This window comes from Natrix helvetica (genome assembly GCF_964273705.1).
Source record: "Natrix helvetica genome assembly, chromosome: 1".
Lineage (NCBI taxonomy): Eukaryota > Metazoa > Chordata > Lepidosauria > Squamata > Natricidae > Natrix > Natrix helvetica.
Genome location: NC_138548.1, coordinates 318,051,022 through 318,076,279, shown reverse-complemented (window position 1 = coordinate 318,076,279; position 25,258 = coordinate 318,051,022). Strand labels below are relative to the sequence as shown.

At 38.0% G+C, this 25,258-nt stretch overlaps 1 protein-coding gene across 1 annotated transcript in view; it reads right to left on the bottom strand.

Annotated features, from left to right (window-relative positions):
- Window positions 1–718: 718 nt before the first annotated feature.
- The window catches only part of PLXND1 (plexin D1), a 164,974-nt gene continuing 140,434 nt past the window's right edge, over window positions 719–25,258 (bottom strand). Inside the window, exons 29-36 of the mRNA XM_081939433.1 lie at window positions 24,100–24,163; window positions 16,002–16,036; window positions 14,897–15,001; window positions 12,731–12,894; window positions 11,955–12,102; window positions 10,340–10,480; window positions 9,450–9,524; window positions 719–3,099 (exon numbers count right to left, since the gene is read on the bottom strand). Coding sequence (XP_081795559.1) covers window positions 2,983–3,099; window positions 9,450–9,524; window positions 10,340–10,480; window positions 11,955–12,102; window positions 12,731–12,894; window positions 14,897–15,001; window positions 16,002–16,036; window positions 24,100–24,163 — 849 coding nt within the window. The 3' untranslated portion in view covers window positions 719–2,982. The remainder of the gene's footprint in view (window positions 3,100–9,449; window positions 9,525–10,339; window positions 10,481–11,954; window positions 12,103–12,730; window positions 12,895–14,896; window positions 15,002–16,001; window positions 16,037–24,099; window positions 24,164–25,258) is intronic.

Here is a 25,258-nt window from a genome sequence, read left to right as displayed (position 1 = left end):
TTCTCTTGTTATATATACGGTCTGAAAGGCGAACTATTTAAAAAAAAAACTATCCTAATGTATGCTGGTTATTCCATTTGCTGGACAGAAGAAGCTCCTCTATTTTTCAGTAGATTATCCTTGTGGTGGAATAGGGACTATGGGGGAGAGAATGAATAAAGAATGAATAAAGTCAGGATTCCTACAAATATGAATTCTCGTAAACAATGTCCTTTTTTAGTTTTATGGTTTTTAGGCCTACTTCATCTTTGTGGATCTCAGAGTAATAAATCGTATAAGCCTAAACTTTGCCCAAATGGACTATTTTCAGTGGCGTTTACAGCTTTGTGCTACTTATTTTAATTGTCTAAAACAGGGATCAGCAACCAGCGGCTCTGGAGTCACATGTGGCTCTTTCATCCCTCTGCTGCAGCTCTCCGTAGCCAGTTAGCTCCACAATTGATAGGGCTTTCGGTTAGGACAGGTAGAGAAAAAAGGACGCCGTACTAGGAGGAGACTCTATGGTGGTGATGGTGGGAATCAGACTTCCAGTCAGCAGAGGAAAAAAGATGACGCACTAGGAGGAGACTCTGGTGGGGGGGAACCGGTCTTCCGGTCATTCTAGAATTGAATGGGGGCCTTCTGGTTAGGACCTTTGTGGCTCTTTGAGTGTTTAAGGTTGCCGACCCCTGGTTTAAAAAGATGAGAATTTGCCTGAATGGACACACTACCACACAAATTTGATCAACTTGTTTTATTACAAAGATATCCCCCAGCACCTGAAGGATTTTGCCACTTCCATTAAACACCAGGTAAAGGGGGAAAACATTCACAAATAACTTGACAAAGTTATAATATATATATATTACAATAAAGTTGGGCTCCCCTCAGTTTCCACCTTGCAGACAACTTATTTCTTTTCAATGACTGAAGCAAATATTTGAACAAAGAATTAAATAACAAAGCATAGTGCCATCACACTTGTGCACCAAGCACACAGCTTGGAGCACCACAACTACCTCTAGTCATACCCAGGATAGGACCTTTCAGGGTTCCTTTCAGGGGAAAAGGAAGATCAGTCATATTAACTAAGAGCTTTCTGCTCATCCAATTCTATGTAGGAACTAGGCTGTTGATGCCAAAATTACAACTTCCTGCACAGACAAAATAGCACATTTGTTAAACCTGCTTCAATTTCAATCCATTCCCCGCCTCTCATGGTAATCAGAATAGGGTCCCCCCTCCCATTCCTGAGTTTTCCTTAAGTATGTGTGTAACTGGGCAGCTCCTCACGATTAAAAATAATAATAATTTTGAAGGAAACAAACAACTTCTGTCAAGTTAAATGTAGCCCAGCTACATTCTTAGATTTCTCTTCCACAACCAGTCTCTTGGCAAATACATGTACATTTCTTCAGTCAGTGTAACTTTTTGAAGTTCTGTTTTCAGGTCTTCTATATTCCTCTTTATTTTTGCCCTGGATAAAATCTGTATTTCAATATAGCAATATATAAAATCCATCAAGACGTATCAGCTTCCCAAATAATATACTAACACTAGGCATTTTGGAAAGTTATATCTGAAGTAAGGTAACTGTCAAGGACAAGATTTTGATTAAAAAAACTGAAATTCACCCCACAATCAACTCAGCCTCAAAACTGTGGCAACTCCTCCCTTGTTTTTGGTGAGGTAGTGTGGTATGCTTTGAGCATTATTTGGCAGTTCATGAGCTTGGCATTGTCAAGGGCGTGTGTCGGCGTCAGTGTTTATGATGAGTTTTCATCTTCTTATACAAAACATCTATTGCCTGAAGGCAACTACCTAAGGTACCAAAGGGGAATTTTGAGAGTACTAGAACTACTGATATTCTCTCCTTCACAACAGAGAGGACAATATAAGGGTAAAGGGAACATTTCAGGTATCGAAGTTAGCAACACATGACACTTCGCAATGAGGCTGGCAAATGCACAAAAAAGTTCCCTTCAGATAGCAATTGGAACGGAAATACATACCATTGTTTTTGTTCTAGTGAAAACTAACAGTGGCCTTAACATTAAACCAACTGTTATGAACTTTGGGTTTAAGCTGAGCTGAGAGTTCAGCCCTATATATACCCTTTGAACTAACAGGGGCAGAATAAGGGAAGAAAGCACATTCCTTTGACCCTGCAGCAAACGTATATTTTTCCTTTTATGGAAAATTATTCCTCAAGCAGTCCGAGGGCAGTCAGAGAATTTGCCGAGTGCAAAATCAACCTACAGGAATATCTGGGAAGTTTGGAGAAGTGGGAACATCTGCACGGATTGGTTGGTTTTCTGACTCTGGTTTGCTACGCAACAATGATCCCTTCAGCAAGGTAACAGCCATTTTTGTGATGAGATAAAGTGCTTTCACATGCCGTGTCTATTCGGGAAGGAACTGCATTGTGGAGCCTATGAAATCTCCACCTCTTTCCAATGTTGGAGGATGGCGTGGCTATGTTACACATATAGTACAAAAATAAAAGGCACAAACTACATATAATGCAGCAAACTGTGTACAGTAAATGGATTCCCTGATATTTAAAGTACACAGAAGAAAGAGGGGCACTGTTTAGAGAGAATTCCTTTGTGGATCTGAGAGCCTTTTGAAACCTTCATTCATTATTCCCTGAGTTGTTGCTGCTTTTCTCTCAACAACCTCCATATCCTTTGGTGCGCAAATATTTTCTCTGGGAAAATGAATGAAGTAAAAGATGGCCATTTTGAAGATGAGCAGGAGGGCAAATAAGTTATGGGAGCCATGCAGTGCAGATCCTCTAGTAAATTTCAAGCCGTTTAGTGGACACCACTCCAGATAGTGTAAGATGGGGGCAGATCTGCTATCAAGCTGGTTTCTTAATCATCATATACATACAGTAGGGTACTTATTGACAAACAATGACTTAGAAAGGGTGTTTCTGAAAAGACAGTGCACTGCAGAGAAGGTCACTTCTAAACACAGGAAGAAAGTTCAGTCTGATACCTATGCTTCACTGCAGCACTCGTAAATATTGTCTTCCATTAGTGCAATCACTTGCTCAAATTTGTGCTGCAGCTGAGTGCGTCTTGTGGTAGAGTTGGAGTCCAACGCATTCACTATCTGAGAAAACAAGGAATAAAACAAATGTGAGGTATTTATTTATTTATTTATTTATTTATTCAGACAGTGCAGTCTTATGCAATATCTACTCATGACTTTTTTTCCAGGAAAGTGTCCACTCAATGTATGTCATTCAAGTTCTTAAACCATCTACCTGTTTAAGCTGATTTCCACCCATCTTTTAGTAACATTCTGACTATTATACTTCCTTATTACTATAACGATTTATACTTGTAATTTTCAACTGTGGCAACTTCCACATATGTGGTTTTTAATTCTCAGGATTCTCCAGCAACCATAGCCATTACAAATTTGGGAAGCAGTGGTCTATAGGAATGGATGTTGCCTTTTCTTGCAAACACTCAGCTTTTGAGAAATAAACTTAATGCCTTTAGTAGATTCCAGTTAACCAATTCCTTGAATCCCTCCTATGTCATTCCATTGCGTATGCCTCCTCTTTTATTGAAGGAAAACTATTTAATGCAAGTTTTGCATCTTGCAATGTCTTCACCATTGCAGATAAGAAGGGAGGAAAAAGATGAATTGTCCTTGGCAAAGATGAATGATCTATTGGAATAAGAGTCCTTATTCTGCAGTTTGACTTGCTTTTCAGGTTTACAAATTACATTCCTCGTGCAAGTTTTCTCAATTGCTTTTGCTTTCTTTATTGTGATTTACTTTTTCTTACTTTCCATTTTAACCTGTACTTTGAATTTTCAATTTGTACATGACAGCAATTTGAATTTGTTCCACCATTGTCCACCGCACTTTCAACCAACTCAGACTGAACTACTTCATGAAATGTCTTTCTCTTCTGGAGTGAATTTACTTCATCCTTCTGTTCCTGACGAGAAAGTTAGCTACCTAATTAGGGGATTCCACTATGTTCCTTTCTTTATAATTCTAAAGTAGCAAAATAAAAATATGGCAAGGATGGAACAAAGGAACAAAATCTGTTGGAGGGCATTGAGGCTGTCTGTTACTTAGAGTCTAGGGCAGAAAAATCAAGATTGTGAAATTTACTAGTTTGGATAGTCTGATGTGCATGTGAAATTGACTAGAAATCAGGCACTCTCACAGACCCACATGGGTCTTATAGCTCAAATTCTGACTATTTTTAGTCAGAAACAAGTTTAGCTGCAACACTGTATGGCAAGATAACTGCCAGCCCTTTGAGATAGTCCAGATAGGAAACCAAATCTCTTGTTTTGTCTTATCTGTGGCTCTTCCTTTTGCTTCCCAAGGTTATTATCACAGCCCATTACAATAAAACGACAATGTCAGGAGAAGAAGGATTATGATAGAAAATCATTATTGCTAGTGTAGCTGCTTGTCCCTTTAATTATAAAAAAATAACTGCTTTAGCTGTGAAGAATCACAAACTTTTTTGATTTATATTCTAAGACAGAAAAGGCATTCAGAATACTGCTTGGTTGAGGAATGACAGAGATGTTTTATCTTCTAGAGATTCTATCCACCAGGGAACAAACCTTCTGTGTGGAAGCCATGTGGCTTGGCTTCTCATTTTTGCTCCTTGAAAATGCATGGCTATCTTTTAGCATTAGCATAGAATAATGATTATTTTATACATCTTTACTTGGAAGTAAGGGCACTACCACAAAAAGCTGTGACATTACCACTGGATCAACCCCAAGCCTTCTTCTTCCTTGAGCAGCTAAGCCTTTTAAGTTTCACTTTTGTGGCAATGCAGCCCAAGTCAGAAATATTCTAGTTTCCTATTTCAGATGGTGAAAATTCCACAGTGCATGGGTACAGGCTGTTTTTTTCCCAGTGGCTAAACTCCTACTTCCTTGGGAGGTGGTTGTATTATGAGAGTTTGGTATTCTCCTGCAATTTACCATTTTTTTCGGAGTATAAGACGCACCGGAGTATAAGACACACCAAGGTTTTGAACAGGCAATTTTTTTTAAAAAAAGTAGGTAGGTAGGTAGAGGGATAGAGAGTGAGTGAAATACAGTAGGTAGGTAGGGAGGTAGATAGAGGGATAGAGAGAGAAAAATACAGTAGGTAGGTAGGGAGAGAGAGTAGGTAAGTAGGTAGGTAGATAGAGGGAGGGAGGGAGAGAGAGAGAGAGAAATACAATAGGGAGGGAGGGAGAGAGGGTAGGTAGGTAGAGAGAGAGAAATACATTAGGTAGGTAGGGAGAGAGAGTAGGTAGGTAGGTAGGTAGATAGATAGAGGGAGGGAGGGAGGGAGGGAGGGAGAGAGAGAGAGAGAGAGAGAGAGAGAGAGAGAGAGAGAGAGAGAGAGAAATATAGTAGGTAGGTAGGGAGAGAGAGAGAGTAGGTAGGGAGGGAGATGTTTCTAGGTGTATTTATCCATGTGCTGGAGAAGGAAATCGCTGACAACCTGCAGCACCTAAGTCCTAGGTCCTAAGACTTTGTTTCTGCTGGCACAGCACTTGAGCAATGTAATTCTCATAAATCACTCTAATTAAAGAGCTTTCTGAAAGGGAAAAAAGGTTTTTGCACTCTGCAAACCTCCCAAAAACGACCCTTTGTTTGCAAAAACGGAGCCATTTTTTTCAAATAAAAGGCATGAATAGCCTTGGGGGGGGGGGGGGGCTTGCCAAAAAACGAGCAAAAAAACCACCCATTTTTTGTCAAAAGAATTGCATGCCTAGACCTATGGAGGCTCATAGAGTGCTGCTGGGGGCTGGGGGTGCAAAAAATGGCCCATTTTTTGTTCATTTCTGCCCTCCCCAGCCCCCCCCCCAGGAGCTCTCTGAAAGCCTCCATAAGGCTATGCACGGCCATTTTGGTGAAGGGGCAGGGCTTTGGGAGGCAAAAAAATGCTGTACTCAATGTATAAGACACACCCAGATTTTCAACCTCTGAAAAATACGGTAGGTCTTTCTATGTTTTTACTTTTATCTGCACTTCAGTTTTTAAATGATGGTTATACTATTTTGATTGTCACTAAGATTATATTTGACCCAGAATAATGTTCTGTGATAAGCGGGACTTTATAGAATTTGCTAAATAAATACATGCAATAGCTCTTTGGTTTTCTTTTGAGCAGCAGCAGCTTATGCTGAATGAGTGAAAATGCTGTGGAAATGTGTTCACCTTCCCCTACCCCATAAACAGATAGATAAAATCTATCTGTTTATTAAATTTATTAGCCAACCATCTTACCATAGGGCCGTGATGGCGAACCTATGGCACATGTGCCACAGGTGGCACACGGAGCCCTCTCTGTGGGCACGCAAGTGGTCGCCCAGCTCAGCTACACCGCACATGCTTCACGCCGGCCAAAATCCCGCCGATTTTCAGGCCTCTGCTGCGCAGATGGAAGACGTACACATGCGAGGAGGTGGGGTTGGGGTCATGAACACATGCATGGGGGTGCTGAGATCATGCACGCATGTGTGGGGGTGGGTGGGGGTGGCATCCTCTCCCCACAGCCGTGTTTGGTTCCAGGAGGCTTCAGGGAGGCCTGCTTGGCCCGAAATGGGGCGTGGGAGGGGTCAAGAACATGCATGAAGGCTCGCATGGGGGTCATGCACGCATGCACAGGGGCATGGGGCGCATTGTATTGTGTGTGTGGGCACATGAGGACAAAAATATTAGCCATCACTGCCATAGGGTAACTCTGGGCGGCTTACAGTCATAAAAATGTATCTAAGCATATACGTTTAAACATAAATAAATTATGACCAAACATTAAAATCTAAGGACATGTGGGGAAGGCAGAGGTGAAGTGGGGGTGGGGGGAGGTGGGATCTGTTATTACTTGATCAACCAATATGGAGGTTACCAAATGAACAACAGCAATGATGGAGCTGAAGACTGTTTTGGTACTATTTTTTTGTAACTGATCAGCAGTGGGAAGCATTGTGGCTTTGAGGTGGGATGCAGAAAGCACAACTGCAGACTGTAGTTAAACTGTTCATGTAGCTGGGGAGTAAGACAGGTGGTGGTGTGGAGGAACCCCAAGTCCTCCATACTTGTTGCTCAGGATTGAAATGAGGGGTCCTTGGTGCTCTCTGAGCTTGGTTGTTTTCTTGTAGACATTTCATTATTCAAACTAGATAAGGTCATCAATTCTCTGATGATGTTACCGAGTTTGGATAATGAACCATCTTCAAGAAAATAACCAAGTTCAGAGAGCACAAAAGACCATAAGCCTACTTTCTATGTAAACAATGTAGATGGGTGACCACAAGTGTGGGAAAAGGAAAGCGACAAGTCTGTTGACATGGCTATGTTGTTTCCTCTTTGTGAATGGAAATAACATTCTTTTGGATTATTATGACATAGGATTATAAAATATGGGTTGATACTGGTTGGAAACCTAATGTTATTGTTAAACTGCAATGTGTGATTTCCCAATTTATTTCTAATAGAAACTTTAGCTTAATAAAGCTTGGATATATTGCATTGAGCCAAAGAAAGAAGAACTGCCAAGTACTTTTGACTTCTTAAGCACTGTACTGTACTTGCATAGGAGTAAGTCCTATTGGACTTAATATCTGAAGAGGGCTGTATAGGGAAGTACGGTTAGTGTAGCAGAATGAGAATTTTTCATTCTTATGGCAAAGTGATAGACTGCAACAACTCAGAAACTACAAGCTGCCCAATTGATCCTGGTACAAAAATGCATTCTTACACAGAATGTTAAGAACAGCTGGGCTTAGATAACAGCACTCTAAAATTACGTCTAATACTTTTCAGATTTACCCATTAACAGGTGTTTTCAGGTAATAAAAATAACACCAAACCCATTCTGTGTTTTTCAGTTCATGCAAATTATTTTCATGGTATTTTAAAAGATTTTCTGCAAAAAGTCTGAGATGTAATGTGTGGGGAGGGAGAGGAAGGGAATATTGGGTGTGTTTATATGAAAGGAAACTAAGAAGTACTAACTGATGCAAAGGTTTTTTTTTAAACCCTTAAAATTGAAAACCTATGCAAGATCTGCATTTTGTGTAATCTTTTACTCTAAAGCTAATCTTTTACTATCTCAATGGATCTAATTATTAGAAGCATTTAATAATTTGAGTTATTAGCAATTTTTAAATCTCCTGATTATGCAAATGGATCATGGAAGAGAATAATTTGGGCTCAGGTAACAATGTCATTGGTTTGCCAAAGGCCAAATTAAAAAAGAAGTATGCATTTGGAACTAATAGGGGCAATAAAAAAAATAAACCAGGCCAAAGGGAGAAACTCAGTAAGTAAATATCTGAGAAATTAATTGTATGAAGAAATAAAATGAAATTGGACACTTCCTCTAAGCAACCATGGCGAGCTGATGTTTTGCTGTCTTCTGCTGGCTAGCAACACAGCTTTTCCAAGAGGAATGGCTGCTGGATTCTGGATCTGAGCTGGCATTATAGATTAACAGATTTGGAAGGGACCTTGTAGGTCATCTAGTCTAACCTCCGGACCAAGCAGACCTTCTGACAAATGGCAGTTCATTCTCTTCTTGAAAGCTTCGAGTGATGGAAGCACCCACAACTTCTGAAACAAAGCTGTTCTGTTGGTTGATTGCTCTCATTGTCAGAAAGTTCCTCATTATTTCCATGTTGAATTTCTCATTGTTCAGTTTCCATCCGTTATTCCTGTCTGGCTTTCAGGTGCTTTGGAAAATAGTTTGACCCCCTTCCCCTTTCTGTGGCAGCCCCTCAAATATTGGAAAACTGCTATCATGTCTCCCATGGTCCTTCTGTTCACTAGACTAGCCATGCCTAGTTCCTGCAACCGGTCATTGTATGTTTTAGCCTCCAGTCCCCTAATCATCTTGGTTGCTCTTCTCTGCACTCTTTCTAAAGTCTCAACATCTTTTCTATAGTGTGGTGACCAAAACTGGATGCATAATCTTTCCAGAACAAGGGGGGAATCACTGAAATCATCCATGTGACTCCGACAGCCACCCCTTGTGGAATCTGCCATTTTTATAATTGGCTTACATCAAGAATATTCTAATCCTTTCAGATAACTAAAGATCTTTTCAAAGGGTTTGTTTCCAGTGTCTGATAGAGTGGCTTGTTATTGAATTGCAATGGCAAATTGATTCTGAAAGCTGCAAAATGTTTGAAGAGGGCAAACAGATCAGGAGCTGCACGTTGCTCCCTCGTGATCTGGATTCATATTTTGAATCCAGATCACGAGTGATATGAATTAATACACCTCGTGATGTTATACATTAATAATATTAATTCAGTGCAAGTTTATATTTGGTACAGTAGTTAAGCATCACTGCAAAGGCACACATCGAAGTATTTCACAATGCAAACATAGTTGCACTTAACCTTTGTTGCTAGAAGCTAGAAAGCTGACAGATAAAAAACAATTTTTCCCCATCAAGTCAAGGAAGTGACTCACCTGATTGCGATATCTCTTGGCATATTTATAAATCTCTGTCATGGCAACATTGGTGTTAAACTCATTCCGATATTTCTTCATGAAGAATAAAACAAACAAAGAACGTTACTTCAATGTTCACTAAATCACAGCCGCCGTTTTTGACAGGAATCAATTGAGTTAGAATTGTACTTGCGCTGGACGGTGCTCTATGCTACATCAGCATATTTGAACTCTCTGATTGTTTTCAAAGTCAGCTAATTAATATGTGACATACATAACTTATGAATAATGCAGGGGGGGAAATGAAAATGCATTGTGGCCAAGGAAAATCTCTTTAGTGATTTATAGTCAAGCAATTTTAGTTGGATTCCTGATAATACTTAATACAGCACTCTTGAACACTCTTTGACTAGAATATAAAAGCTGTTTTTAATTAGATATGAAATCAATACAGGTAGTCCTCGATTTATGACCACAATTGAGCCCAAGATTTCTGTTGCTGAGATATCTGTTAAGTGAAGTTTTGCCCCGTTTTATGACTTTTCTGGACACAGTTGTTAAATGAATCACTTCAGTTGTTACGTTAGTAACGGGGTTTGTTAAGCGAATCTGACTTCCCCATTGACTTTGCTTATCAGAAAGTCACAAAAAGTGATCGTGTGACCCTGGGACACTGCAACCGTCATAAATATGAGTCAGTTGCCAAGTGTCTGGATGTTGATCACATGGCCATGGGGATGCTACAACGGTTGTAAGTGTGAAAAACATCACTAAGTGAACTGTTGTAAATCAAGGACAATACGCATTGTCATAATTTGTATGGGATTAAAAGTACTTGCGAAAAGGTTTGGAGAAATTGTCATAGGAAAAAAATCCAAAACGGATGCATTATCAAAGAGATATCTTACCCTGGATTCCTCTGCTAGATGGGCATTCATTTCCTGCTCACTAAGGGGTGGCATATCATGGATCTGTTTGTAATACTTCTGTACAATTTTTCTATATTCAGGAATCTCCTTGGCATATAATAATTTATTAGTAGGTGAATCCTAGAGGCAAAAATCCAGAGGGAGTCCATTATTTTTCAATGATTAATTATCATTTTTTCTTAAAAAAAATAATTTTCTGATAAAATATAAATGTATGTACTGGCAAGTTTAAAACATCGCTGTATTGAAATGAGCAGTTATCTTTGCATTAGATTCCCAATGAATATATGATTCAATGCACGTTATAGCATGTGATAAATAAAATTAATTAAAATAGTCTACAGACCAGTATTCCCAAAGGAATATTTACATATAATCTAGCATTATTCCAGGAGAGTGCTAAATTTATTAGCAGAATACTATTTTTTAAAACGTGTGTCACTGGGTATCCCATGCTGTAACATTACACTTAATATATGCTCCCTTTTATTTATATTTATACCAATGACTAATTAAAGGATTAAATTATAGCCCTCAACAAAGTGCCTCAAGGAAGTATATTAAATTCTCCAGATTCACTTCAATAACAATGCAAAACAGGTTTTTCTTGCAATTAAATCTCTGTAGCATTCAAAGGGCTATAAATCAGCATTAGTTTCCTTGGGATCGATAAATTAGTTTAGGCTTCCTTGTGTCAGATTACCTTGAAAGACAATATGTAAGAAGATTGTGTTAGCCAAGTACAAAAATTCAAATGGTGGTATAGGATTAGATACCTAATAAGAAAATAGGATTGGTCTTTCAACAAACCAGTCTCATATTCAGGCCATTGATAAAAACAACAACAAAAAGAATGGTCACCCAGCAAAAAGAAGGCTATAGTTGGAACAAGGAGAGATAATTCTAAGTACCAAGTTGTCTAGCTCCCAGGAAATAGGTTATATACTCCTTATTGCTATGATTTTAGTAATGCCAACTCATGCATTTGAGCTTGACAATTCTGGATGTGCATTAAAAAGCCTCTTATCCCAATTAGAAAGCCAACATCTAAATTAGATGTCTTACTAAGCATTTGCAACACTTTCAAGGGTCAGAAATTCATTGTAGGTTGACATGAGGCAGAAAAAAAAACTATATACTTTGTACAGACAGCCCAAAATTGCAAGTCCCATCTCCCAGAATTATGACTTGAGTAGTTTCATGGTAATCTACTTTCCGGGTTATCATGAAATTGCTCAAATCATAATTCTGGGAGATAGGACTTGCAATTTTGGGCTGTAACAAAGTGACTCCGTTATTATCATTATTTTTTAACCTTACAAAAAAGATGATGATACTGAATATAAGTAAGTTTAGATGGTGACTGCTTTCTCTTAACCCAGGGCATAAACTATTGTAGATAGTAGAATAAAACTTTCAGATGATCAATAATTTAAATTTTCAATTTTGGTTCTCATTTTCCCAACATGGACATTGACTTTTTTTCCTTCTCCCCTAACATTCTTTACCACACAGATGCTACTCACAAAACAACCTAAAATATTGTTGAGTGGAAGAGCAATTGAAAACATCATCCTTACTGGCCATTACGTACCTTGCCCAACTGCAGGTCAGAGATGGAACAGGCATCAATGAAGGCCTGAGCTATTACAGAAAGACAGGCATCTATGTGGTCAGTTTTGTCGATATCAAAGACAAATTGGGGATTCTTTAGAATGTTGACCCAAAATCTCAGAGGTAGGCTATAGAACAAAATTCACAGTGATAGTTGTCATGTTCATTCTTACATCTTTCCATTACAAGGTGAAATAAATTAAATAACATGTCAAGTGTTAGTATCTAGATTTTGATTTTGCAAGATTTTGAGTTGATGGAATTGGTCTAATGGGAATGATCTTTGACCATTATATTTATTGCCTAAACATCCTTCTTTCACTTTGGATTCTAACTTTTCTATTTTTGTTAAATATAGGGATTAATCTGTAACTTCTATAAAAGTTGATTCTATAGTGCAAAAATATCACCCCTAGTCCTTCTTTTCACTAAACTAGACATAACCAATTCCAGTTCTTTATATGTTTTAGCTTACAGTCCCCTAATCATCTTTGTTGCTCTTCTCTTAGAGTCTCAACATCCTTTTTACATTGTGGAGACCAAAACTGGATGCAGTATTTGAATAACTTGGAATTTGTCTGGTGGGAGTTTGAAAAGCATTGAGCTGCAGTTCTGCAGTTATTTCCTGCTCTCTTTACATTTTCCTCTCATTCATTCTACATATGCTTCCTCCTCAGAAACTACCGTGGTAATCAAAGGCACTTGTTTAGAAGTAGACCTGTATAAGACAGAAATGATGGAAATTCTTTTCCGGACCTGTTGGTTTTCCAAATGTGCAATGTGTCTGGGTCAGAGATTCCTCGTTTCTCTGCTTGCTCTTCCAAGAAATCAAAGAAATATTTAATTGCCAAAGGTGGCTTGTCATCTCGGATACTCAGAATGGCTCTGAATAAGTCATCCAGGAATTTTTGCAGTGTGCCCTGAAGAATGAAAATATTCAACTTGCATTAAGAAAGGACCAACAATGATGACTTAAATATTAATAAGCTTTAACTATTTTTCAGACTAAGTTGAAGAAATCTGAAATAACATGATTGAGTGAAGAGGGAGGAATCTTTCGTGAGAATTGGGTTAATTTTGTGTATACTGAAGTAATTAGTTTTAGTTAGCATTTAATCCTTTTGGCACTAAGATTCTCCTTCTCTGGTTCTGGAATCTAAGAGCACATCTGTGATTGTTCTCTGTGGTAAACAGTGGGAAAAACTATAGACCCCTGGCAATTCTGTGATCTCGCCTCCAATTATGAATCACAAAGCACTGGAATTACAGACTGGCTTCTAGCCAACATCTGTGTCCAAGTCCATTAAAAGCATTAGCAGTGATACTCTATGGTTTTTCCCCCAAAGTAGATGGGACTCTTCACCATTGTTGCAGTAGATAACTAAGTTTTTCTTGAGTATAAAATGCATAACATGAAGAAATACTATCATATTTCCCGTTCCAGTTATTTTAATGACAAAATAAGAAACTGAACTTATATGCATTTGTAAAAACACTTTGCTTTTTAAAAATATAAACGAACTGTTAGTTTTGATTTTGTTTTGTAGTGGTTGTTTTACTGTAATACTATATTTATGCTATGCTATTTATATTGAATTTTTAAGATTTATTTCTGTTTTTTCTAGCAAATTGATCTTTATGTTATACTATGTGTTGGAAAAATTAATGTTTACTGCTAACTGCTTTGGGTATTGATTATTATAGAAATATGACACATAAATAGACCATTGGACCAGAGGTCTAACTTAGCTGAATAAATAATGTGGTGTAGAATAAAGGTTTTAGTCAGCACATATTTGTTAATCTACATATGATATGTAGTCTAGGATCAAAAGGAGAAAGCTTAATCCTTTATTCAATCACTTTATTTACTTAATACAAAAAGCTGTAAGTTAAAGAAATCATAAACATTAAAAAAACACAATGGCTAGGGAAAGAATTAAATTTGTCTCTTTTGAAGTCAGTTCTGTCTATAATTATGATTTGCAATTTTATCACAGTCAACAGTAATAAATGTGAAATTCTGTATAACCCTCAAAGCAGTCACGATATATAGATTCACTATGCCCAAAATTTAGTAACACATCATAAAACAATACTCAAGATGAAAACAGCAGAGTAAAAATCTACTGCAATATGTAAACAATTTTAGAATATAACCTGGCATCACAAAATTAGAAAATAATGAAATATCCTATTGTCTTTTTTATTTACAAATCTTATAAAATCTGGATTTTTATAAGCACAGTAATCTGAGTTGACTTAATCCAAAAATATAATAATTAAAAATATTAATGAACTTAATGAGTTCAATGAAATATATTCTTTATTCACATTGCACTCATGTTGGAAGCACTGATGAGCTTCCGCGTTGAAATAATTAGCTGGTGACATCATTGTTGTCCAGGCAATGCCCAATGGGGGCTCTTTTCATGTCCCTAGCAGGAGCTGGAGCAAAGGACAGGAGCTCACTCTGCCCCATGGCAGCACATGGGTCTCAAACATGGGCTTGCTGTTTGTTAATCCAAAATCCTAACCAGGTGAGCCACCAGGCTCCTTTCTAAATGTAATTTGCCAAGATTATGCATGAAATTAAACTACATTTACTCTTTACTAAATGCCATTTAATTTCATGCACACTTGTCTAAAATACAAGTTTCATGAAATGTAGTAATAAAGCTTTATTTACAGAAAAAAATGTACAAAATTGCACTACAAAATTTCATTTTTAATCACAAGGATAGCTATTTTCTCATGTAATGTAAAACACAGGGTAATTCAGAATTAATTTTAGTTGAACTTGATTTTTTTAGTCTGTTGGCACATTTGTAATATGCCAAAGGAGATTTCTGGGATCAATAATTTCATACCAAGAATACTTATATATCAACCTTTTCACTCAATGCACCTCTAATGTCCTACCTTTGTGGAAAGCAACCTGGTTAGGTAGATTTCAGGAAGAACTTTTTTCCTATGACTTTGTCGATATGATTTTTTATGTTCATTTAGTTCATCTGTGGGAAGGACCTGAACAATGGCCAAACAATAATAACAATAAAGAACAAATCCACTCACCAACGGATGATGTGCAATTACAAAGGTTTTTAAAAATAATATAACAGCTGACTACAAAGCATTAATTTTTTTTAAAAAGGAGAAAGATTACTTCTTTATGCTATAACCAGAGCAATGAGATTATGAACAATGGAACAATATTAAATATAATTTATACTATTGCCAGCTATATTGGCTTTTTCCTCCTCCTTTCCTTTCCCTTCTCTCTTTCAGTGAATGGAGAATTTCGCAATGGATTCAGTTTACAATGAATTCGGCTGTTTAAAACATCACTTAGATACAACAGTTCTTTCCCTTCTGATAACTGGCAATCATCAGGAAGATAAAATATGTTAGAAATACATGCAAGATTATGACAGAGACTACGTTAAAAAAAATTGAATGTGTTCCTTCTCTCTGCCAAATTTGTGTGTTCAATTATTATCCTATTACACAAACAACGCAAGAACCCCAAGGGTCTAAACTGTCCCCTCTCCAATGAATCTGATCCTAGGCCAATAAACTGACTGGATGACAAATTTATCGTTCTGCATACACTGTGCATATGGAAAGCATTCTTATATTTGCCTTTACAATAAACCATGTACAGCTTTACTGTCTTTACATTATACATTACTAAACTGTAAGGCAAGAGAAAGGGGGGGAGCTTATTTCACTAGGAACAGACTTGGTTATAGTTACACTGGGCCAGGCCTACTTCCCAACCATCAAATTATTTTTTGTAATTCTTTCCTCAGCTTTGCCTAAAGTTGTTGTGATTTGGCTATGACTTCATTTTTCTATATACCATGTCAGTCAGACATTTTTTAGATAGCTATTGTGGGTGGATCCTTTTTCTGGATAGCTATTTTGTACAGAGAATGCAGCTGAGGGAGAGAAAACTTTATCTCTGTCTGGCCCACCTGGAATGGCAGTGTGATATCCTGGACTGTTCTTGGAACAGAGTACTCACCAAATGGAAGTATTTTTCAGTGTCCAAGTCTTTTACTGGGGAAAAAAAGGAGAAAAGCAAAGAAGAATTTGCTTAGTGTACACTTTTGCATAGCTTTTTTTTCAAGAGTAAAAGATATCTACTATTGAAGATGATCCGCATGTCAGCTTATTGAATTCAAAAATGAACCTGAGCACCATTATTCCATGAAATATTAACAGAGTCAAATAATTTTTACTTGGCTTCTAAAAGCTTTTTTTAAAATAGTTTGAGATCTAAATGCATGAGCCTGAGATAGGAATGTATATTGGATTCCAGTTTTGCTTTTCAATTTCTAAGCTTACGTCTATTATGGCTGCCCTTTATCACTGAATATTTATCAGTTCCTTTAAAACCACTTAAATAGATTTCTAGAAAGAATCAGATTACATCTGATAACTAAAAGGAGTCTAATCAATTCTTCCACCTGCAGTTAGTTACATATCTAGAGTAGAAGTTTGATCAGAGAAAAAAGTAAATTAAGTCAAGTTTTTGTTATCGGGTTTATGAGTACACATTTAATATAAATATTAATATTAAATGTTTATTGAATCTAATATTATTTATATTAGGCTTCAGCCATAGAAACACAGTAAGAAATGGATTCAGTACAGGAAAAAAAATAATGCAAGGGTACACTTCCACACATGCTCTAGCAACAGGATATTTATATCTACTCATTTACAGCAAAAGTTATCCAAAATACTTGAAACACATTTATACTGTGTGTGGTCACTGCAAGCTGTGAGTGAATTGCTTATATTAGCAAGAAAAATAAACAGAGGATTGCTGCTCATTTCATTACCTTATGCCAGATACAAACAATGAAAGACACAATAGTTCTGGAGCCAAAGAAGCCTTTTTTTTTGCTTCTCATGAGATAGAGAGGAGATCTCTGTTGGAGGAGGAAATTCAAAAATGGGCTTTTATCCTGAGCCTCTCTACTATTCTCTGCAGTTGATTCTTCCTGACACTGTAAATCCCCAGGATCAGACAAGCTTTAAAATGATATAGTAAAGCTTGAAGAGGGAAATTGTTTTGCCCGTGAAGGAAAATGTTGGGTAAAAATTATGGATTACACCATACGAATACTTTCATGTCCGGCTGACAGACAGAGAGATAGACAGACAGACAAGCATGTATATACATACACGCACCCATTCTTTTTGTTCACATGTTTTATTTTCTAGGGAAAAACAAAATAGCACTACATAGTTGCTATGTTCCTCTTCACAGGTGACTTTCGAAATCTGCCCTCAATAGGTTTGGGGCGGGGGTGGGTTCCGGCAGAGACTATTGCCGGTTCGCTCAGGGACACACCGTGAGCGCATGCACAGTACAATTCAAATAAAAACAAGATGGGAACCGGGAGAACCGGTTCGGGGGCGTGACAGGCCTGGGTCGCTGCCAGTTCCAGCAACCCAGACTGCCAAGCTACTACCGGTTCAGCCAAACCGGGCCAAACCGATAAGAACCCACCATTGGTTGGTGGTGTTCCAGTACCAGTTTGGTCAGCTCCAATTCCATAGTGCTATGGTGACTGCAAAAAACCTGACCTGCTTACTGGTAAACCACTTATCTAGCTAAAAGCCATTCTTGTCAAGGATCTGAACTTGACTGAGATTGATGGCTGATGTGTCACAATAGAAAAGACAGCCATTGAAGAACAAGGGTCAAGAAGCACGCTATTGAGAAAAAAGGAAAGAAAATGACCTCATAACATCTAGTCTGATGACCAGGGTTATATTGTATTTATGGATGGCTCCAGGCCTGGGCCTCCTTATAGCTCTGCCAAAATACTATTTGCTGCTCTTTGGACATCCATATACATATTTTTTTTTGTCCCTCAGATTGCTGGCTGCTATTCAAAAAAAGTCATGCACTGCAGTGAACAGGGCGCTAAGTGTCTCTGTTCTGTCTTTCTTTTGTCTAGCCATCAATCCTACTCAGTTTTGTGGATGTCACTGAAGGCGTTTAGATGAATGGTAGGATTCACCAACATAAATTACTGTATCTTATTTCCCCCCCCAACTGCCACAGACACGCCAGCTTTGCAAAATCCAGTCACTCACCACAAAGCAATGTCATGATAGGTCAATTACTTCCAAACCACAGAAATTTCTCTTGGTTTCATGAGGGCGTTCATTTTGAACAGAAAGAGAACATTTTTAGGAATGAAGACTAGATTGGCTTTGAGTTTTATCTTGTAATGTAAAATTTAAATGTATATTATAAACCCACCTGAAGTAACAATAACTCACAAGCCTGACGTGATAATGCCTTAAGAGGGTTATTATTTCTCAGAGTCTGGTGGATTTATTACGCCATGAGATTTCTTAGGGTGGATCTGTACCAGCCAAATGGATACTGGAAACTTCCAAGAAAATAAAAGGCACTTCCACTGTAAAATTTGGAGCTGCCAAACCTTCCATAGGGTAAGCCCATATGGTTTCCTTTCCAGGCTTCTATAGCATAGTAGGTATCTATGTCTCTTTCTTGGAGTTCAAATAGAAAAATTCGCCCTTTACCATTACTGCCGGTTCCTCAGAGAAAACACACTTGACAGTATTTATTTATAAATTCATTTCTCTACCAGCTTTCTTTTCTAACGGCGCTCCCTTAGGCAGTACACAAAACAAAATACCAGAATCCAAACTGAAAAACAACAAAATTAAAATATAATATTAAAGCCAAGAACAACAGAGCTATCATCTTCAATTTTAAAGCAACAACCTTCAAAAGGCAGACCAAATGTGCCCCCCCCTCCCCAAAAGCAGCCTCTCTGGCAATACAGGTGCAAACACAAAGAGCTGTAAATACTTAGTTTGCTTGATTATAATCACTGATAATATTCTCAGACCATCTGCTATATCCAACCCAAACCCCCAAATTTTCTTTTCCTTTCCTTTCCTTTCCCCCTCACCTTCCCTTCCCCTCTTTCCTGCATTGCTTGAAGGCTTAAAATATATTTCAGTTTTCCCATCCTTTTCCTTTCCTTTCTAAGAATGCTGAGGGCAAAGGTTTTTCCTTTGAGGTAGGCAAAGTCAGAAAACAGGAACCACAAGGTGTCTTGGGATATACTTTAATGCAGTGTTTCTCAAACTTGGCGACTTTAAGTCCTGTGGACTTCAACTCCCAGAATTCCCCAGCCAGCTATGAGAAACACTGCTTTAATGGAATGAAAGTCCTGTAGCAGAATTTTGAAAATCCTGTCAAAGCCTCTCTCTACCTCACAGTATATCTAACCCAATCAAAGTGGGGTTGTTTGGAGTTTCTTTCTTATGGTACTTTCCCATGACTCAGATATCTTTTCTGTAACAGCTGTATATTTTTGGGGGTGCTCCATTGCTTTTTATTTATTTATTTAGAAGGCCACTAGAGGAGCAGTAGCAGTAGCAGTGCAGGGTGTCCCTGTGTTGTGGCATGAGCAGGGCCAAGATTTTCTTGTTCTGTAGGAAGGAGGAATGACTATTTTCTTTACTTGATTATCTTAAAACTATCTTAGAGCTTACCCTGCTATTTTTGTGTGTTTTATGATGACAAAGTAAGCCACTGATTTTGGCAGCAGAGCAGGAAATCAGAATAGAGTAGATAGAGTAGAGTAGAGTAGGGTAGAGTAGAGTAGAGTAGAGTAGAGTAGAGTAGAGTAGAGTAGAGTAGAGTAGAGTAGAGTAGAATAGAATAGAACAGAATTAATAGAAATAGAAAAGAAATAGGACTAGACTAGACTAACAGAGATGGAAGGGACCTTAGAGGTCTTCTAGTTCTGCTCAGGCAGGAAACCCTATACCATTTCAGACAAATGGTTGTCCAATCTTTTCTTAAAAACCTCCAGCGAAGCCATAGTAAAAGAGCTTCAGCATCCTGTATCTGACCATGGGACCTCAGGTTGCCCAACTGTAGAGAGCAAGGAGAGGGAAGATCCATTACCAAGGCAATCAGCAGAGGAATCCTGCAGAAGTTCAGATGGGGGGGAGAGGAGCAAAAAAGATAGACACAGCCAACATTCGCATCAAGAGAAAAAAGAGAGCAAGAGCACATTCAAGCCTGCAAGAGTCTATTACTATAGCTAATCTTAATCAAAGTAGTTTTAGGCACACAAAGCATACGCTTCTTGATCTTGTAGGGCTGACACCAATCCTGCTCTAGATTCACAAGGAAGAGAAGAGGAACATGACAATAACACTGGAGGCTAGCGGTTCTCTTTTGAAGGTATGTAGCCATTTTCCACTAGAAGCCATTCTCCACCAGACAATCATGATTAGACAACCATAGACACTTTCCACTAGAAGGGACAAATAGGTTGTGTGAATACTAAAGGAAATTCTGGTGCTACCTGGGTCTATAAACTCTATGCAGGAGATACTAGTAATAATATTTCAGAAAAAAAAGTAGATCATGGACATGCTGAAGTATTTAGAAGAAACTTTTGTTCAAATATGCTTTGGGTTTTTAATTTTTAGCACTTTGTTACATGTTTTTCTCTCTCTTTCGTTTTACTTGTTTTGCATATTTTCTCTTGCTACCTGCCCAGAGACGTTAGGGCTGGAGAAGGCTATACACATTGATAACAGATAAATAAATAAAGCTTTTCACATTGGAATAGATTGCAGTTGGAAGGAGGACTGGGGTTTATGTTCCCCTTTCAGACACATTTTTCTAAGCTATATTCATAGTGCAAAACACATGTTATTGCTTAACAACGCTCCCTTGGGAGATTCATGGAGAAATAAAGGTAACAAAAATATTGATTATATATTTCGTGCAACAAACAGAAAACAGAAATACCTGTCTGCAGTGATATTAATAAATTCAGCCAAAACTGAATAAGAGATATAATTTGGCAATGTCCAGTGGGATAAAGGAGACTCAGGCCCAAAGTTATTATACACGATTAGCTTACTAAGTGATCTAGGGTCAATTATTCTTTATCTGTTTATTTATATAGCTTCCCATCACAAACCAGTGACTCTGGATGGGAAACAATCATAAAAACAATTAAAACAGTTAGAATACAATAAAAAATACATTAAGCAGCCAAAGATATTGTAATTCATTGGTGTCAACATAACCAGGAAACTGAGGCCTTCAAACACTTGGGACCACAGGCCTGGGCATATAGCCAGATTTTTAAGGCCTGCTAAAATGTCAGCAGGGCTGGGACCATCTCAATCTCTGGAGGGAGAATGTTCCAGAGGCAGGAGTTATGGCAGAGAAGGCACCTCTCATGGTTCCCACCAGCTGACATTCTTTGGCTGAGAAGACTTGAAGCACGTCCATCCTGCCAGACCAGATTGGATGCGTAGAAACAACTGAAAGAAGACAGTCTCTTAGGTAATATGATCTTAAGCCATGAAGAACTTTAAATCACTTCTATGATTAAACCACCTCTTCCTCCTCCCCATCCATCCTCGGAAGGAGTCAATAGGTGGATAAAAATGCCAAATGTCAACAATCATAAAACTAATGGCATGATAAATTTCTACAAAAGATTGTGGGGAAATGCATAAGATAAAAGCTAACAATGGCTTACATTTAAAAAAATGAATCTGAATGGTTCATTTGATTTTGACTGCTCAAGAGCAAGCTATTCAAACTAACACAATCAAGGCCAGAACTGAAAAATCATCAAATGATGGAAAATGCAGATTGTACAAAAAAGTAGAGGAAACAGTAGGAATTATGTACAGGAAGATCCCATTATCTGATAAACAATGAAATAATGCAATAATCAAAATGTTTCACTGGAACATATGGAAGAATGATCATGTCCTAGCAATGAAAAATTGGTGGGAATGTATAGCTGAAAAAGTAATCAAAAATGACCAGATTAAAATATTGTGAGATTTCCAAATATAAACAGATACAGTCTTGGTTTGTAACACACTAAATTTAATGCGGTTGAATAGGAGAACGTATGGATAATTAATGTGCAGCAGGAGTAGTAAAAAGAAGTAAGTAAGTAAGTAAGTAAGTAAGTAAGTAAGTAAGTAAGTAAGTAAGTAAGTAAGTAAGTAAGTAAGTAAATAAGTCCTAATACCATAAAACACATTTATAAGCTAAGGAGACTAGGACAAGAAATGCTGATGATGTTACCTAGTCTGGTAATGAAAAGTTCAGAATCTAAATTGAAACGAGCTTGGAGAGCAAATCACTGTCATAACCATAAAACCCTTCCCAATACATAAACAATCATAGAACTCTCAATGTCCAGTGGAAGATGATGATACCTTTGGGAAAAAGTGGCTCCACAAATAACCTGGACCCGTTCTATGCAGGGCTTTCAAGATAACAATCAGCCCTTTGAATTGCATCTGGAAAGACACTAGAAGCTAATGTAGCTCACATAGCCGAGGTGCAATGCCAGTAAATCAAAGGGGACATGAAACTGTGTGCGCTACTGCATTCTGGATCAGTTGTGAATTCAGGATGGTCTTCAAAGTCAGCCTCATGCACAGCACATTGCAATGATCTAACTGGGAAGTGACAAATGTATGAGTGATTATGAGCAACACCTCCTGATCCAGGAATGGGCACATAGCTGACACACAAACTGCAAATGTGCAAAGGTATCTTTAAGCTAAACTAGGTAACAGTTCTTCTGTGAGCTTAGGAGATGCCCCAATGTGTGTTCAAGGCCCCTTCCATGTGGTCATTCCAAGTTGCAACCAAGGCCTTGGCTAAGCCACGTATCAGAGCTTCAGGAAAACTTTCCCTCTGAAATGGCACTGGGTCTATCGGTTGCCTGGAGTGGACCAATTCAATAAGTCCTACTTCCTTGCAGTGTTGTCGCTTCAGAAAACTCTATGGCCAGAAGGACAAGACAAGAGGTTCCCATTAACATCCCCCATGGTATGAACCCTGTATGACCTGTCGCAAGACAAAAACCTACTGTGAGACCTCCTTTGTTAGTTAAATCCTGAATAAGTTGGACCAGATCCATGGTTGCTATGAACATGTGAGCCACTTCTGACTCCAGTCCTAGAGAAGACTGGCTGAAGTCCCACAGAACCATAAGCCTGGGGAATGCCATTCCCAACTCAGCTACAATGTCAAGGAGCTTGGACAGGAACACTGCTAAACTACAGGGAGAAAGTTAAGCAAGAGCAGCCTCAACTAATCCCTATGGTCCAACCTCACATTGAAAGTTTCATATCCAGCTATGTCTGACACTACCAAATAAAAACTGCCCTCCCTCTTGGCCCTCTAAATATAGCCATATTGATAACTTAGCTATAATCAATAAAATAAAAATGAAGCTAAGATGATTTATGCAGGTCTGTTTGTCCTCCAAGTTTGTATTTTCAGTTTGTTTTCCTTTTCATTGGTTAGTCAGTGATAAATTACATGTAAGCCTAGTCATCAATAGAAAGTTGTTTTTTTAAAGGAGGAAAAATGTATATTATGGTCATAAATGAGCCATAGAAGAATTAGCAGTGATTTTGGAGCTCAATTTTTACTGGATCCAAAATGTAATGGAATCCGAGGTTTAACTTTCCACCTCCTATCAGAACATGGGAAAATTCTTTAATTGGGATCATGGCTGGAGAGAATCCCCCTTTCCTTTGGGCTGTGACTTATAACCCCTGGACCCACTATTACTTAACCTCCCACCCATCTAATTCTGCTTCCAATTATAAAGTTAGTTCACATTTATTCCTGTCTTCAGAATGCTTTGTTCAGCAAATTTGAGAAAAAGCCACAGTATTTTCAAACGTCGCAATACTATTTTTTTAAAAAACGAAGGCAATGCTAATTTATTGAGTTAGACTATCCGTGATACTCAACTATACATCTTTTGTTTGAGACTGCAAATTAAGTAGAAGACTGAGAAACTAGGGAAAGAGAGAGGGTTCAAACCCTTTTCCTCTCTTTTGTTAAAAAAAAAAACACCTGATTTTTTTTTGTAACTTTAATTCTTCATTCAGTTAGCACAAAACCAAATTGGGCTAAACCACAAATGTCTGTCACAGTAATTAATTTTCAGTTAATGAAATAGAATGTTTAAGAATGATAATAATTTAAAATCCTCCCTGAAAAATCCAAGGATATTTATGAAAGAAAACGAGTGTCAACTTACCTCTACTTAAAGTGTTGTCTTTTTTATCTGTTAAACTCATGGCTAGGGATGCTCCATCAGGGATCTGTGAGGCAGAGGAAGAAGCAGAATCTTATTAAAAGGTAAAGGTTCCCCTTGCACATATGTGCTAGTCGTTCCCGACTCTAGGGGCGGTGCTCATCTCCGTTTCAAAGCCGGAGAGCCAGCACTGTCTGAAGACGTCTCCGTGGTCATGTGGCTGGCATGACTAAATGTCAAAGGCGCACAGAACACTGTTACCAAAGGTGGTTCTTATTTTTCTACTTTCATTTTTGCATGCTTTCGAACTGCTAGGTTGGCAAAAGCTGGGATAAGTAACGGGAGCTCACTTCGTTACGCGGCGCTAGGGATTCGAACCTCCGAACTGCCGACCTTTCTGATCGACAAGTTCAGCATCTTAGCCACTGAGCAACCACGTCCCCGAGAATCTTATTAGGAACTAGCAAATTGGGACATTTCTGCAAAATGACTGAGAGACATTTACCACATGAATTTAGCAAAGATTAGAATCTCCATCTTAGGGTACATGCATTCTTCTGCAACTTGCTGCTGACAAATGCTTATAGAATCTCTCCTTTGTCTCCTCTGCCCATTATCAGATCTTTAAAATAAAACTTGGCTGCAAATTCATTTGATTGATTCTACAGTTATTTTAAAGGCTTGGCTAATTTAACTACATTACTCTGCATCACATTTTTAATATGCATATAAGTATTAAAGAATTCCTATTTTGCATTTTGATGGAAATATAAGGTATCTGTAGAAGCAACAGTTTGAATTAACTTTTTCCTTTAAGGATGCAAACCTCAACATGCCGTCACTTAGGAAGAAAGCTACATTGTGCAAAGAGAGATTTTTAAAATAAGCATGCAGAGGCTTATATTGTGCAAATTGTTTCTCTATTTTTCTTATGTGACAAAATGCCTGTGGAAAACACTGTGGATTTGACACAAAAGATCCGTGAACAGGAGATGGCAGAAATGTAATATTCTGATAGCAGGTACTCTCTGCAAATTACGTATGAATTCTTTGTTATACCATTTTCCTTGCACATTCTATAAAGGGTTTTTAAAAAAAAATACATATCAGACTACAGACTAGTTCACTTACATAGCCACCATAAGATTGGGTAAACATAAAG